The sequence below is a fragment of the Pterocles gutturalis genome, unplaced genomic scaffold (assembly GCF_000699245.1).
Source record: "Pterocles gutturalis isolate BGI_N339 unplaced genomic scaffold, ASM69924v1 scaffold51245, whole genome shotgun sequence".
NCBI classification, from domain to species: domain Eukaryota; kingdom Metazoa; phylum Chordata; class Aves; order Pterocliformes; family Pteroclidae; genus Pterocles; species Pterocles gutturalis.
The window spans coordinates 6,964-22,195 of record NW_010147795.1 but is presented as its reverse complement, the minus strand read 5'-3'; the positions used below and the strand labels follow the sequence as shown (position 1 = coordinate 22,195).

Below are 15,232 nucleotides of genomic sequence, written 5' to 3'. Positions count from 1 at the left end.
CATTTTTTTTCATAATGGACAGAGGTTGCTGTTCCTAAAGAGTGTTTTCAATCTGCTGGAGTGTAAGAGCGGTAAATGGACATCCACATTCCTTAGGCTGTTCTGAAAATCTCAGCCATCACTTCAAAAATCTCCAAAGGAACATAGGATTTCAGGTCAAGCGTTCCCCAATTCAAATGACTAGGATTGTCACATCATGCAGATGTGAGATCCCCAAAATCACTATTCAGCTTTAGACTTCAAGTTCCAGAAAACTTATTCTAAGCAACTGCTTTTAAAAAAGTGGATTTTTTAATTTCAATTTTACACAATAAAGGCCTACTTAGGCCTCCAGTGCCACTTATTCAACTATTTTTATGCAGAATTCCCTGTTTATTCTACCGAGACCCTTCTACTGAGGGATGCGTCAGAAGATGAGGTTAGCATCTGTCTGTCAATGCAGTTGCTTCTAAGTCTAACCTTTCCTGATCCATTGAGAATTTAGGATGGCTGTGCCAGACAGTGAATGATCAGTGAGACAAAGGCAGGTCTACGGGATATGTGGATGCCCTAAAAGAGTGCCCAGTGCAGAGCAAGGAAGGAGGGCTGAGAATCCTGCACAGATCTGTGCATACTGGCTGCTCCTGAGTTTTGTAAATTATTTATTGTAAAAATACAGGGTGAACCTGTGTATTTCACATGCTTGCAGCAGGTACAATTTAAAGAGGCACTTCAAGGGGAACTATGAGCAGAATTTTAGTAGGGTTGTGATACAAGCCATTACTAAGTTACTTGTTAAATCATAGCCCTGAAAGACTGCATATATTCAAAATTATAGTCTTGTCCACTCACTGAACCTGAATACAGCAGCTGAAAAGCTTTTGCTCTGAATATCCACTGAGTTTGTCTCTTACAACACACCTGAAATAGTTCAACTTAATGTAAGTTGAGGGAATTAAATTTGAATGTTTCAAATTTATATATTTTTTTTTCTGTATACGGTTAACCTAAGACTTATTTTTTATTGGTCTATGAAAGATTTTATCCACATACATGTTTCAGAATCAGATGCATCATTAGGCATGAAAGGTTTCTGCCTTCAGGAATGCATGGGATTAGAAATTTAAGTCAAATTGTGCTATGTGTTGGTCCCTTCAGAAAAAAACATCCAGGAAGAAAAGTGAATAGCACAAAAAAGAATCATTGCACTTCCAAACCAGGTGGCTGATAAAAAAAAATTCCAACACAGAAACCAAAATAACCCCTCCAAAAAGCATGCACTTACCACTCTCAGAAAATACCCCAAAACAAGAAGTTTCCTGCAGCACATTAAAGCAGCAGAGACATTCTATGAAAACTCTAAATTAAAGAAAAGATCCTGAAAACTGGTGAATCTCAGTGCTGGAGGGGTGGCTACAGCAACAATGCAGAGGAAAAAATAAGAAATGAAAGATGCACGTTTATATGAGTAAAATCCGACCACAAGACAAAGTAAAGAATATTATTTATACAATAGTGCTTCTCAGAAAAAGACAGGGGTTTGCTAATGGGAAAGACTTCATCACCATTATGCAACAGAAAGGCCGCGTGCTCCAAGCTCCTGGAGAACACTTGCACACCAGGCTTGATAGGTCTCCGCCTGACTTACTGTCAGTTCAGTGCAAGGGCACAGGAGATCCCAGTGCTGCCAGATGCCAAAAACCAGTCGTCACCAACAATGTCGTCACCAGTGTGGCATTGCCACATACTGGTTTCCCGCTGACGCAACCAGGTGATAGTTGGAGAGCCCTGTTATCAAGCAATAGATACAAGGGAATGTTTCATCACTGATTTTCATGTGCTAAGCAGAATTCTGAGAGTGATGAGCCTCTTACTGGACCCATCAGGGTCTGGGGGAGACAAGTGCCTTGTGTTGAGAAGCTCAGATACCATTGGGGCAGCTACATATTTTCCTGCCCTCTGTGTCTGTTTTTAATTGGAACCTGCCTGTGCCTATTGCCCGCCTGGTTAAGTTAAATGTGCCCAGCAGGCCCTGGTAAAATGTCAGACACCTCTGCTGTGCAAAGCAGCATGCCTGGCAGCCGTTCCCTACCTCTGTACAAGTACAGGAAGAATGCCCACTCAGCAAGAGCCGTTCACAGCAATGCATCGGCAACCTCTGGGACCTCATTCTCCTATTTCAAAACATGCTGGGTAGCTAAAAGCCTCCAGCCTTTCCAGAAGGTGTGTGATCAGGAAAGCTCATTATTTTGAAAACTGCCTTTTTTGACATTGTCTTTTGAAGTCCTAGTTCTTGCAAAGCAGAAATATAAGGACTGCCTCCAGGACACCAGACTCTGCCTGCCAGACCCAGCCGGCGGCACTGGTGCAAAAGAGCCTGCTAGCTACTATAAAATAGCACGTATGTTTGCAATTCAGAAGGAAACAATCAAATGATCACACCAAGAAGTCACATCTACTCATGCCAGGGGGAACCTTCAAGGTGCTGGTCTGGATTTCTTAAGGTGCTTGATAGTGAAGGACCCACCTGGGAAAGCAGTGCTCTTATCTCCCTGCGTGTGACTGAAGAAATAATGGGCACAGCTACTTTTTCACGTAATTTTGGCTTTGGGTTTTTAGAGCTGCGGCAGAAGGTGAGCTGTAGGCCCACGCTCTACAGCTGTACTCCTGCCACTGCCTGACACAGGGTCACTTGTGGAGCTGCTGGGAACGGCATGTATAGCAGCTACGTCTTATGTATGAAGTATTTGAGCTTCTCATTTCTTAAGGTTTATCTTATACATGTACTCAACAACTCAGGAAAAAAGAGGCTTGTGCATTTCTATTTGTTAGCCTGATTTTCAAAGTCTCTTATCACCTACACGCTCCCTGCTGTGTTCAAAGAAATCGCTGGCTGCTGAGCGCTTCCAAAGAGCAGGTGAAAAGGAGAGTGCACATTTCTACATGAAGAGTCTAACTTGCAGCAAATATTATAATAAGGACATTAAAAACAGGGACAAATTTAAAGAGGTTCTGAGAAGGTATGAGCAACTATGACTGAACATGTAAAAGTTTCCTGTGAATGCTTTATAGAAAATTCCTGTTAGAAAAAACAGAAACAAAAACAAACAACAAAAAAGAGGTGATCTGCGTGCAGTTCACTGTCACAAGACAGCTACACACACTGACATTACAGCATGGAGCTGTCAGTTAAACAAAAAGCAGCTAATTCTGCAACACGGAACTGCGCAGATGCATGAAGGGTAAAGAGAACTCGAGCACAAGTTTGCACGCTGCCTGTTGTGCAAAGAGGAAGAACCATGGCAGGGTTTACAGTAACTGCAACACGAGGGGGAGCACAGCTCCCCCACAACAGCTCAGGCAGGGCTGCAGAGGGGGAAAGGTATTCTAGAAACATAACAGAGATTGCCAAATGACTTTCACTGCTGTTATGATATTCTAACATTAAAAAAAATTAAAGCTATCTCTAAAGATCCCAGTGTCCAATAATGAGATAACATTCCTATAAGGGAACAACGGAAGTCTTTCAAAAGATGTCCAACACATAGAAGTGATGAACAAATGTGAGTTACAGATGTGAGTGAAGCTGGATCAGACTGGAAATCTGAGAATTAGGCTTTTTTGGATGTTGCTCTATGAAAGCAACTGGAATCTTGCCAGTGATGGGAGAAGAGCGCACTTGGTCCCTGTGATAAAGGACTCATTGCTTTCAGCTCATTAACACCCAACGGATTCAAAGCTGTCAGGCTTCATGTAGCCCTTGAGCTGCATGAAGGGCCAAAAGGCTCTGGCTGAAGCAGAGTTCACCAGGGAGCCAGAGGCACAAGACAAGTATGTGACAGCATCGCTTACACAAAGAGGGAGCTCTGCAGGAGCAGGACTCTTGAAACACAGGCGGCTTCAACAAACACCCAGGCAAGGAGAGGTACCAGGTAAGAACCAGAGGCAAACTCCAGCTAATTGCACCTCTTCAGGTGAAAGCGAACGGTATTAATTGAAAGTTCACCTTCTGCTCTGTGACCACAGAGCCGTATGAAGATGTAAGACAGCTTTTTCACTCAATAAAGAAAGGCTGACGCCTGTAGTGACTCAAATTGTAAAAACTTGCATCAAGCGTGTGAGCCCCCCTGCCAGATGAAACAAGGTGACCCATGAACTCAGCAGGTATGGTGGCAAGAGACTTACTTTGCTATTCCTGTTAATCAGTTACATTGCAACATCATCATGCTTTGCACACGCTAGCTCTTTTAACATAACACCAAGCTTTATCTTGCTCCAGAGAAAAAGCTGTTTGCGATGAGTTACTGCATGAGGAAAAACTGGGTCCAACTGCATTTTTGCAAGTCAATGGAAGATGAATAGAGCAACACTGAGGCGTCCATGCTTCCCTTCAAACATGCCACTACCTTCTTTGAAGATGCTGGCTGTTGAGAAGCACTGAGGCTCCAGCACTCCCTGACTTGTAACGCACCACACTGCCCAGGATCCATCAGCCAGAGAAGGGAATGAGCCAGGTAACACTGATCCCACCGTCTGCAATGTCGTATCACAAGGGAATATAATCTTTTGCAGGAAATAAACTGCAAACTGTCTACAAGCAACAACTTCCCTAACGCTTCCACTGATTACAGATGAAAGTTGACCTACAGAGGAAGCATCTCACCCATTGCAGAGCAGCACTGTGCAAGAGTTTGCTGGGCCTGTAAAGATTAACAGCCAGGTACAAGTGTGCTCCTCAGATTATTAAAGTGAAAAAGAGGTACAGACTCCATCAAGAAAATCATCATTCTGTGCAGCTATTCCTGCAACATTTCAAATGAACCAAAAACTAGAAGCAGGAAAACTGTCTGGAAATAAAACAAAAGAGAAAAGAAACTACCAGAAAATACAATTGAAAATTGAGAGCAGCTTAAATTGTAGAGGAATCAAAATACATTCCAGTCCTCAGAGAAACCTGTGCTAATGGACAGTTATTTCCAGTCTAAAATAGATAGAATAACAAACATCTTTAAAGAAAAAAGAAAAATAAAGTGTAATCGATAATAGATTATTTCAGATATTTATTAAGGAGAATACTGTATAAAAGTGCACAACTAGCTTGGTTTTGCAATCAAAACAAGCATGTGGTGAGGTGATGTCAACCTTGCTTATTTTAATTTACAATACAGCTTAGAATACAGGGGTTGACCTGAGATGCAGCTCTTACGTACTCCAGTTATTTTTAGCCATTGAAGTTTTGAAAGCTCACCATGCACCTGTGGTTTAAAAAAAAAAAAAAAAGAAAGTGCCTGTCCTCCACAGTGCATGGTAGAGATAGGGAAGGTATACATTGTTATGCCAAAAAATTTAATAGGACAGAGAGTGAATCAACAGGAAGATTGAAAAAGAGAGATCATAACGAAACTTCCCTGCTTGAGAGCAGAAGAGGAGTCTAGGGAAGCCCGGGCACTCTAACTGAGCTCGAGGACTACGCGACACTTAGGCAAACCATGTTCCATTTGTATTGCAATGGTCTCTGCAAGAACTTCAGAGGAGACTCATGTAACAGTGTGCTGGATGCTTCCAACACCAAGAATAAAATAGTAGTCGCAAATTCAGAAGTGTGTAGTGGAAGTGCAGTATGGGAGGTGTCACACCAGGAACGCGAATCCTGAGCATGCAGTGGTCATGGATGCAAAGGTTTATAAAGGCTCACGACGCAGCAGAGAAGTGGGTTGTGGGGGCATTTGCAACACAGGAACGAATTTATACTGGTAAAGAGATGGTTGAGAAAAGGGGAACAATAGGAAAATGCAACAGAATTCAGTTTATAACAAACCAGGAAAATAATCACTGCAGCAATACTAAGAATGTTTCAGATAAGACTTCTCTGTGTTGCAGTTTGTATTTGTAAAGGGGAATGTTAATTCTGAATGATCTAATCACAGCACTTTGAGGCTGGTGAACAAAAACCTAGAATAGTAGTAGAACAAAAGAAAAGAACGATGCAATTTTGTTGGTGGGGAAAAAAAGATGGTAACAATGAGATAAAGTGGAGCATAACAGTGGATGAAATGAAATAGTACAATTTGGAAAATTGTAGCTAACACCACAGTAAACACTGAGTAAAGGCCACGGTGGTGAGAATCAAGGGTTCTGCTGGATCTAAAGCAAGAATCTTAAGAATTCTGGCATTGTATGAAATGCTGAAATGTACATTAACAACAACACTGAATAATCAATCAGAAATAACAGCAGGAGAAGAAAATTAATACCTTTTCAAAACCAGCCTCCAAACTACATAGCACTATGTGACAAGAGCAGTGTTGAATTTGTGCTAGTTTATGGTAAGGGTACCAAAGGAAAAACTTAAGGGAAAGAATCTGATGGTACAGAAGTGCTGGGCACCTACATCTACGTTTAATGCAATCTAGCATTACAGATGCACAGCACCTTTGAAAATCAGGCTCTAAAAAAGATAAACCCCACAATTTAGCTGGACAAACTTGGTAATTAAAGATACCTCAAGGCTGTGATATTCACCTGAAGGAACCAACAGAGGGCAATTTAAACCTGGATCCCAAATAAAATGTTAGAGGACTGTCCTTAAGGAGATTCTGTGAGAAAACAACTTGCATAACCAGGAAGGGTTTTAAACATCTCATGTATTTCTTGGTATATAACCTCTTTCTGTCACTGAGGGCACTCAGACAGCTAATGAGGTAGGTATAGCACAACCAAGCCTTTCCTGATAAATAATGGTGATGGTAACACTGAACCTCATTGATTGGCCTGGAACAGAAATATGATGATAATGGGTTTATGTATCCCTGAGAGGGAGTTATACAACAGGAAGGACAGGAGTCTTCTCCATAGATTTTGGGAGAAGGGCCATCACTACACTGCCACGGTGGGAAACTTTGTTATATGAAATAAATGTATTCGTACAACATCGCTGTGAGACATGCGTGTTTTACAGATGGGGGAGCCAGAAAAGTTAATTGATTTGCCTATGGCCATGAAAGCAGTCAGTGACAGACCTCTGATTCATGATCAGTACTTCCTTGCCTCCTGCATCATGTTCACACAGTTACCTACTCGCTGGCCAGAGGCTCACTGCGCGAGTTCTAACATACTGTATAAAGATAGTCATGCAAGGAACGTAGCACAAAGTCACCGAAGAACAGAGCGCTTTCTGTACCAGAAAGCAGATTTCTTCTGGAAGCTGCGTGCATTCGGGAACCTCTGGTGGGAAGCACACATCTGGTTTCTTCACCCTGGAATGTCTGGTGCTTAAGGCTTAGCACAATGATGACCATTTTAATGACTAAATGTAACAAAGATAGCCCATACAGGCATAACTTACAAGGTGTCTGGTAGTGGAACCACCTTTTCCCTATGCTCTTCTGACCCTTAAAAACAAACATTAGCCTGGTTAATTCAGTGGACTCATCACATACAACTATAGATCAGTCTATATTTCCATGTCCACAGGTCGGATATCTCCGGTTTTGTGTTCTTTTACCCACAGTTCCCTGTCTTTGGCTGGATCCACTTTCCGAAGCAACTGATCCACGAGCTCTACTGTCTAAAACGAACAAAATAAGAATGAGAATGTCAAGGGTGCATTTCAAGCAGAGACAAGTCATTGCTCTGAAGTGTAGAGCTGCTATGGGCACGCCTACATTGCATGTGCAACAGGTGAGAACTGCACGTACATGAGACTCTGCGGCCAAGAGCCAGATCTGAATGTGAAGCCTCATAGCAAGAAGCAGAGAAGAGGCGGACTTTTAACATCAAGAAGAGACAGGCTTCCTGTGCCAGGCATTGGCCAGACGGTCTCTGACTCCTGTCCTGCAATCTGTACCTTACACCAAATACAACCATGTAGTGCGGTCAGCATACCTCCCCTGTATTTTAGTATTTGAAAACAAGCCAATTTTTTAATAAGAAAAAAATGTATACTCCCTCCCCCAACAGTGAAACTATTTACCATCTTCCTTGCAAGAACAGATCACCTCCAGGAGTAGTGCATCATGCTGGGACAGCTAGTCATGGCTCGTGTAGTGTAATTCTATTCATTGTGGCCAAATGTAATTCAATTCCTTGTGTCTCCCCCAGCAAAAAGCTGCAATCCAGCACTATGAAATGTAACCAGGATCAGAGCCTGGGAGCAGCAGGACTGTAGGGTGGCAGTACAGTACTGCTGCAAACTGACAAGCTGAGCACATACACTTTTCACATCTCCTTTTGATACAGGTCAGTCAGATGAGGATAGGGACTGTTCTGCTCAGCTGAAGTGCAGTAAAGACCAAAGGGAATGAACAAAAGGAGACTTACACTTTGGTTGAACATGTCTGTCTCATGCCGCAGCTGTGTATACTGGCAAAGATGCTGCCGAATCATCTCCACCCTTTCAACTTCTAGTCTCTCAAGTTCCTGGACATGAAGAAAAAGAAGTCCATATTTTTTCTTGGAAGCTGAGCTTGAAGGCCCAGAGAAAGGATGACAGACAAAGGATTGCCACTCAGTGTGATACTGTCCCAGGGCCACATGTTGGAGCTGAACGCTGTGGTTGCACATCCCTCTGATTTCCAGAGAATCAGAGAGAGCAAGCAACAGAAATCACTTCAGACTTAGGCTGATAACGGAAAAAAGGTTGAAACCTTTCCAAAACTGAGACAACCAGGGGAGTGAAATATCAGGGCCTGAGCAGTGAGGTCCTGAACGAAAGCTGACCTCTAGGTGAACCTGACAACCGAACAATATATCTAATATGTATAATATTGATCACATAGGCAATGTATTACCTTATAAAAATATGCCAGTTTACAAAAGCTTTTGTTGTAATGCTTATAGAGCATTGCTGGAACGCTGTCTGTAAGATGATAGTTGTGTAACAGTAGCCCCACTCGCCAAAAAGAGAGAAACCTATCTCAAACTGACACACAGCCCTCTACGTGACAGAATGTAACAGGGCGGTGACGGGCTTTGCTGAGAGATACATAATCAAGATAACCAGATACCTTTACTTCTGAACTTTTTTTCAGGTTCTGGCCAAACGCAGGAAAAAGTTAACAAGGAAAAAAAACTACACCAGATGTTTTTTCACAGTTTAAGATATAAAGTTGTTTATTTAACTGTATAAAAGCCGGGACTGTTTGCAGGGAAATTTGGAAGCCTCATCTATGCAGTGGATGCACTGTATAGGAATTTCCCAGTTGCTGGGAAGGGTTCTCCAAATCCTCGCTGCAACCGGGCTCCCCAGAGACCATGGATCTGGATTATGGTAACGTATTAACAGGGCAATTGGTGATGGATCTTTCTTAATCACTGTCACTAACTCTGTGTAGTAATGATTAGGGGCATTACCTATTTTATGCTTGCTATAGTAGTTCACTTATTATTTTGCTGCTTTACCTGTATTATTATTTACCTTTGCTGCTTTCACTGTATTATTTACCTCATTATTTTATCACTTTAAACACAAGTAAAAATAAGTTTACTTTTTTTTTTAATTTGGTGCCTGTGTCCTTTGTGCTATCCCCATTGATTGGCAAAACAGGGAGAGAGAGGAGCTACTGTCTTCAGGGGTGCTGCAAGCAAGAGGGAATCTGTGTTCTGCAAGAAGCTCTGCATGCTTTGTTGCTAGCTACAGAAGTTACAGTGATTCCTTGGGGAAGCAGCAGACTACGTTGGGGTGTACAGCTCAGAGCGCCTTGGTCTAACCAGACACCTGCAAGAGCAGTTTTATCTGTTCACCAGATGATGAGCTGGGACAAGTCTCCACCTCACTCAGCCGGCAGTAAGCAGACCCCAGTAACGCTTTAGTCGAAAAGGCAGGTGATCTCTAATTTTCCTCCTGATTTTTCTGGCCTCCCACTTCTCCTGATACTGTACCCCAAAATCTGCATTTAGTTCCTCTTTGTCCATCTGAACAGCAGCAGTGGAAGCAGCATGCTATGCAAGCCTACATTTAAGGACATATACTGTAATGGACTTTGCTGTATCACTCAGAAGCTCTGTATTCACAGGGACATCAATGGGGACAAATTAAAAAAACCCCACCTCCAGAGGGCATTTCAGGTGTCCACTTACTGGGCATCATGGTAGAGGACAAACTGAGCATATACAAGCAGGCAGTCTGCTACATTGCCTTCCCTGTGCTATCTGTATTTTGTTAAAGGTCTTTTGGGAAACAGATCCTTCATTATTACCACACAAAAACCTTAGGTGGCAGACTATCTGCCTGGGGAGGAAAAAGAGTAAAGGAGTTTATTGTATAGACAGGACTGAAACAGACTGAGCTCCTGCTGCTGTTGCCGCTTGATATACTGCCCTTATGGATAAAATGGCCCAGTTTGAACTCAGATTCCATTACTTAGGGTGCAGATGTGCAGGACCAGAATGCAGAACCCAGTGTGCCAGCACTAGCTAGCATGCCATAAGCAGAACGTGCATTTATCTGCACCAGAAACTTCAGGGAGGAAGGTGCACGAGGAAACACCAGTCTTCAAACCTCGACCCTCTTCACTTTTTATTGCATATGAACTGATCTGTATCTGAGATGATCAGATGCAGACTATTTTTTCAATTTAGATTTTATATTCATGTATACCAATGACTTACCTTCAAATCCTTCTCAGCCTGAGTTTTACCGCTGAGAAACCTGATGTGCAGCCTGCAGGCTCTGACCTCCCTCTTAAGGTATCTACTAGTGCACTTCTGAGTTGTATTGATTCTCTGGGAGCAACTAACACAGCTAACATATATCTGGCCATATCTGGACACAGTGGCACTGATGGTCAGTGTCATTTGCATCTGTGAGAAACCACCAGTGAAGGTGTGAGAGGAATCAGATCCCTCATGTATAGGAACAGCCAACTTTTTCTCTCTTGTTCTGCTTTTGGGAAGATAATCTGCCTCCTGGATTTCCGTTCACCCATCTGCCTTTATTTATTTACTGCAGTTTAAATATTGCACTGACACACTTCCAAATGCTGAGCAATTTATTACCCTGCTTCTTATTAGGAGGAGTTCACTGTTTTGTGTTTGTCCAATGAGAAAAATAAATGCAAAAGACATTTTTATTTCCCACTTTTGAAAGTAATTGGCTGTTGTCCAGAAGGTCTCTAAGGAATGACATGAGGGAGGAGCCCTAAAGCCAAAGTACAGGTATTTCAAGGACTACAGCACATCAAAGCTGTATTTTGGCATCATGGTGACTAACCCCAAAGGTATACGCCCCTCAGGTGAATACTGTGAGCTGTGTTATCTTCAGAGAAACAGAACAAGAGGCAATTAAAGCACACCTCTTCTGAGCTGGCAAAACCAGTGAAGAAATTGTAAAATCATGGGATACAAAAATTCATTAATGAATAAGTGGATTCAGTAATTTATCATGTTTTTCCATGTCTTCCTTGCACATTATTTCATCCTTCCTGGGGACATGTCCAGCGTTCTGGCCCCTAGCACCCTTGAACTGCTTTAGTACCTTCTGCAAAGAAACAATTATTTCCTCCTTCCCCTAATTTTTCTTAGAACTGAGAACGGGAAGTACAATGGGAGATTTATCACCCAATTTTTACCACTGCTTTGCACTGTACCTGGCTATGAGCGATGAATGTTGCACACTGTTACAATTTCGCAACGTTATACAGGTAAGCCGCTACACAGAGTTACGTACCAGAGTGGTGGTCACCATCTCCTCAAACCACTTGGACTGGGCTTGATTGTAAAGATCCACGCAGCGCATCAGGTCATCTCCTGAAAAGTTCAAGATAGCACCAGATTAGTCTTCTCTATCCAATGTCATGGAACTTCGAAGGAAACTGGAAGTCCCTCATGGACTTAGAACTTGGGGTGACAACCAAAATCTTCAACGAAAACAGGATTCATGGCTTAAAGCTTGGCAATAAGCTTATCCCTTATCCACCCAGACAGGGGATGACTAGTCTGACGTGACAAGTCCAAACTGATGGCTCCCACACTCTGGAAGGCTCCTTGGGAGCTATCTGACTCAGGGTTATCCTCCACCCATGCGAGTGAATCTGAGCCACTGTACAGCCAGAAACATGAAAGCCGTGAACCACATGAACAATCCACGGGAGCTGAAAGCAACGCCATGTAGCAGTAACCGGTGGGATGGTACAGGGGCTCTGGTCTAGAGCTCTCTGGCCCTATCGTCCGCTTGCAGCAGCCTCATTTCAAAGCTTGGTCACAACATGCTGCTGCCGTGTGTGTCACAAGCACCCCAGCTGGGCTGCTGGGTAGCACTACCCGCAAGGATGGGGCAAGTCCTCTCCTGCCACGCACCGTACCAGTGGCACAAAGTGGGAGAGAGCGATGGGGAGACTCACACACTCTGGGTTACTCCCATCTGATCTTCATCTCTCCCCTGCTTCCAAAAATATCTGTTACAAACAATTTTTGAAGACCCAAGGGAGCACAGAGGCTGTGAATTCGGAAACGGATGAAGAGCATCTCTCATGAAGCCTCCTGTCACTAGCATGTAGCTTTAGTTTTTCCTCAAATGGTTGTCTATATACATGGTCACACTGTGAATGACTCTTCTCAGTCTCCCCAAAAGTCAGACAGGCTATCCTGAAGTTTTAAAAGCCTCAGAACTATGAAAGATCACTGTGCAACGAATGGACCTACGAAGGGATGAAACACGGAAGCCCTAGTTAACACATATTTTCAGCAAAGGTACTAACAGAGCTGCACATATCAGCTTTGCAGATCTCAAGACAGTTCCCGAGAGATCCTGTAGATGTGGTTTGAGCCTCTGTAAAACATGCAGAGGTCACATCAAGTAGCTGTGTCCTCAGTACAATACAGCACACACTACTATATCCTCAGTATCCCTTGAACAGAAATCAATTTTAATCACTGAGTAGCAGTGGAAACAAGACAAGAAGTTCACATTCAAGGAAAACGATGGTAATAGGAAGCATAATGGGTGCCCACATTGTTGTGGGTGACTGTGATTTAGGAAAGAACCAAGGAAGGAACTATGATTTATGGAAGAAACATCCTCAGCTGAGCTTCTTTGAATCTGTTTTCAAAAGCTGCACAAACATTCAGTTATCTCAGCATACTTTCACAAAACAAAAAGACAATTCACCCTCCTTTTCCTCATCTCACCCCAATTATCAAAATCATCATTTTGTGACTTCTGACTTGGAAAAACCAGGCCAGGTTTCTTCAGAGGATTTAATACCAAACAGATATGTAGCATGGTTCACTTTGACTTTGTAGCTATAATATTAAAAAATAAGAAACACGTGGGTGGGTGGGCAGTTTGCAGGCCATCGTGTTCCTGCCGTCTGCAGGGCTACACTCACCTCCAGCTGCTGTCAGGTACTCACCTGCCTGAGTGGACTTCCGTCTTGCTTTCTTAATTTCTTCTTCTGTTTTGTTGCTGAGCTTCACCTCGAGCTGCTGCGTTTTCATTTCCAGATCCTTCTGTCTCTCTGTCAAGGCTTTCCGGGCCTTGATGTAATTAAGAAAGAGTCACATGTTTTAGAGGAAAAGAGCTGCCAGCTGCTTTCAGCCATCTATGACTCCTTCACATGAATATTTGTCAGTAAGAAGTCAGAGACTCTGCATAAAACTGGGTCGTAACTGGGATTCAACTTCTTAGGACACCATGTGGTGTTCAAAGAAGTGTCCTGCCACCATATAGAAGTTGTCACCAACAAATTACAAAAGCATCTGAACTCTTCATAGGTTCTTAGAAAAGCACAGTACAAAAGACATCATCAGACTTTCATGTTTCTTAGTAACTTTCTCACTATTTCTGGAAGAAAGGGGAGCTGGAGCTTCTTCCAAATGTCTTAACCATCATCACTAAGACACCTTTTCCATTTGCTTTTCTTAGGATCTAAATGGTCGAAAGAATTTCAAGTATCTTACAAAATTTATTTTTAAGTACCTTCTGGATTCAATATACGCTTATCAGAAACTCTAACAATAGGAACTTTTAGACTTACTTCAGAAAAACTAATTCAGGTTCATGACAACAGCAGTTTGTACTGTAGGAATCAAGAACCTGAGACCTGGTTACAAGTGATTACTTAAATTACTTTAAAGTTCTCCAAGCTTTTAAAACCTGATTTATCAGTATCATTAATGAACTTATACAGGCAAATTTGTAAAGTGTCTTGACAACACAACATCACTACCACATATGCACACTGTCACCTCATCTCCTGAGGGTACCTAAATACATAAAACAAAAATAACTTGTATTGCAGGGACTTGTTACAAAATAGGTCACATTTGTTTATCCAGTTACAGTGTTTAAATTTGGATGATTATATTTTGTTAGCACCTTGTACTTTTCTACAGTCACACCAGCCTGCATGTTACAATGCTCCTGAGGCATGACTAGATTTTTTTTTCACAATTTGCAGTTTTCAAGACCTTGTGCTCGGCTCTGCAGGTCGCAAGAGGGAGCTGCAGGAAAGCAATCTGGTGAGAAGTTTGCTTCATCAGACATGCTGCAGACATGGCATGTACCTTTTTTTTATTCCTTCTTCTCAAGGCCATTCTAATTAATTCTTTTCAATATCCCTACTGAGGACTGTGTTTCTTTGCAGATATGACTGTGAAGATCTTATTGTTTTGCAGAAAAATGACTTCCCTGCATACAGTCAGTCTAATAACCTTGAGTATCCTGAAACAATTCTGGCCCTGGGTGAACTTTCTCACACGCACTCTGATCTTCAATGAAAGCCCATACAACCTTCTGTGTTGACTCAGCATGGTATTTTCCTTTCCAACCTGCACTCATGAGGATACCATTTGGCATAAGCGCCTTGGCAGCCAAGACATTGGTATCCTGTTTCCCGCTACCTGCTGATGTGGGTGTAACTCTCCCTGAATCACAACCTCAGCCACCTACTGAATGTTCATGTTAAAACACCTCTGGATATTAGGGTGATTAGGGTGCTGCTGCTGCTGCTGTTTGGGTTTTTCAGGTAAGGATGTTTGCTGTGAGGCACAAAAAATGGGAACTGGGACAGAGTTTGTTACCTGCCGTGCCCAGGTTCGAGCTGCCTTCTTCAGCTTTTGGCCACCGCATGAGAGGATACTGAGCCACGCAAGCCTTTGGCCTGACCCCTGCTGCTATTCTAAGGAAAGGTTTTCCACATTTTGAGGGCAATAGATGTGACTTCCAGATGCACATGAGCAAGGAGTATTTTCATCAAATGTATTAGAAAGATATTGTCTCAGATCAGGAAGGGGAGGATGAAACAAAAAGACAGTT

At 42.6% G+C, this 15,232-nt stretch overlaps 1 protein-coding gene across 1 annotated transcript in view; it reads right to left on the bottom strand.

The window, feature by feature from the left end:
• Positions 1 to 6,608: 6,608 nt before the first annotated feature.
• Positions 6,609 to 15,232, bottom strand: part of GAS7 (growth arrest-specific 7) — a gene marked incomplete at its 5' end in the record, with an annotated part of 14,758 nt that continues 6,134 nt past the window's right edge. The window contains 4 exons of the mRNA XM_010086155.1: positions 6,609 to 7,546; positions 8,299 to 8,397; positions 11,645 to 11,724; positions 13,329 to 13,452. Of these exons, the coding sequence (XP_010084457.1) occupies positions 7,433 to 7,546; positions 8,299 to 8,397; positions 11,645 to 11,724; positions 13,329 to 13,452 (417 nt within the window). The remainder of the gene's footprint in view (positions 7,547 to 8,298; positions 8,398 to 11,644; positions 11,725 to 13,328; positions 13,453 to 15,232) is intronic.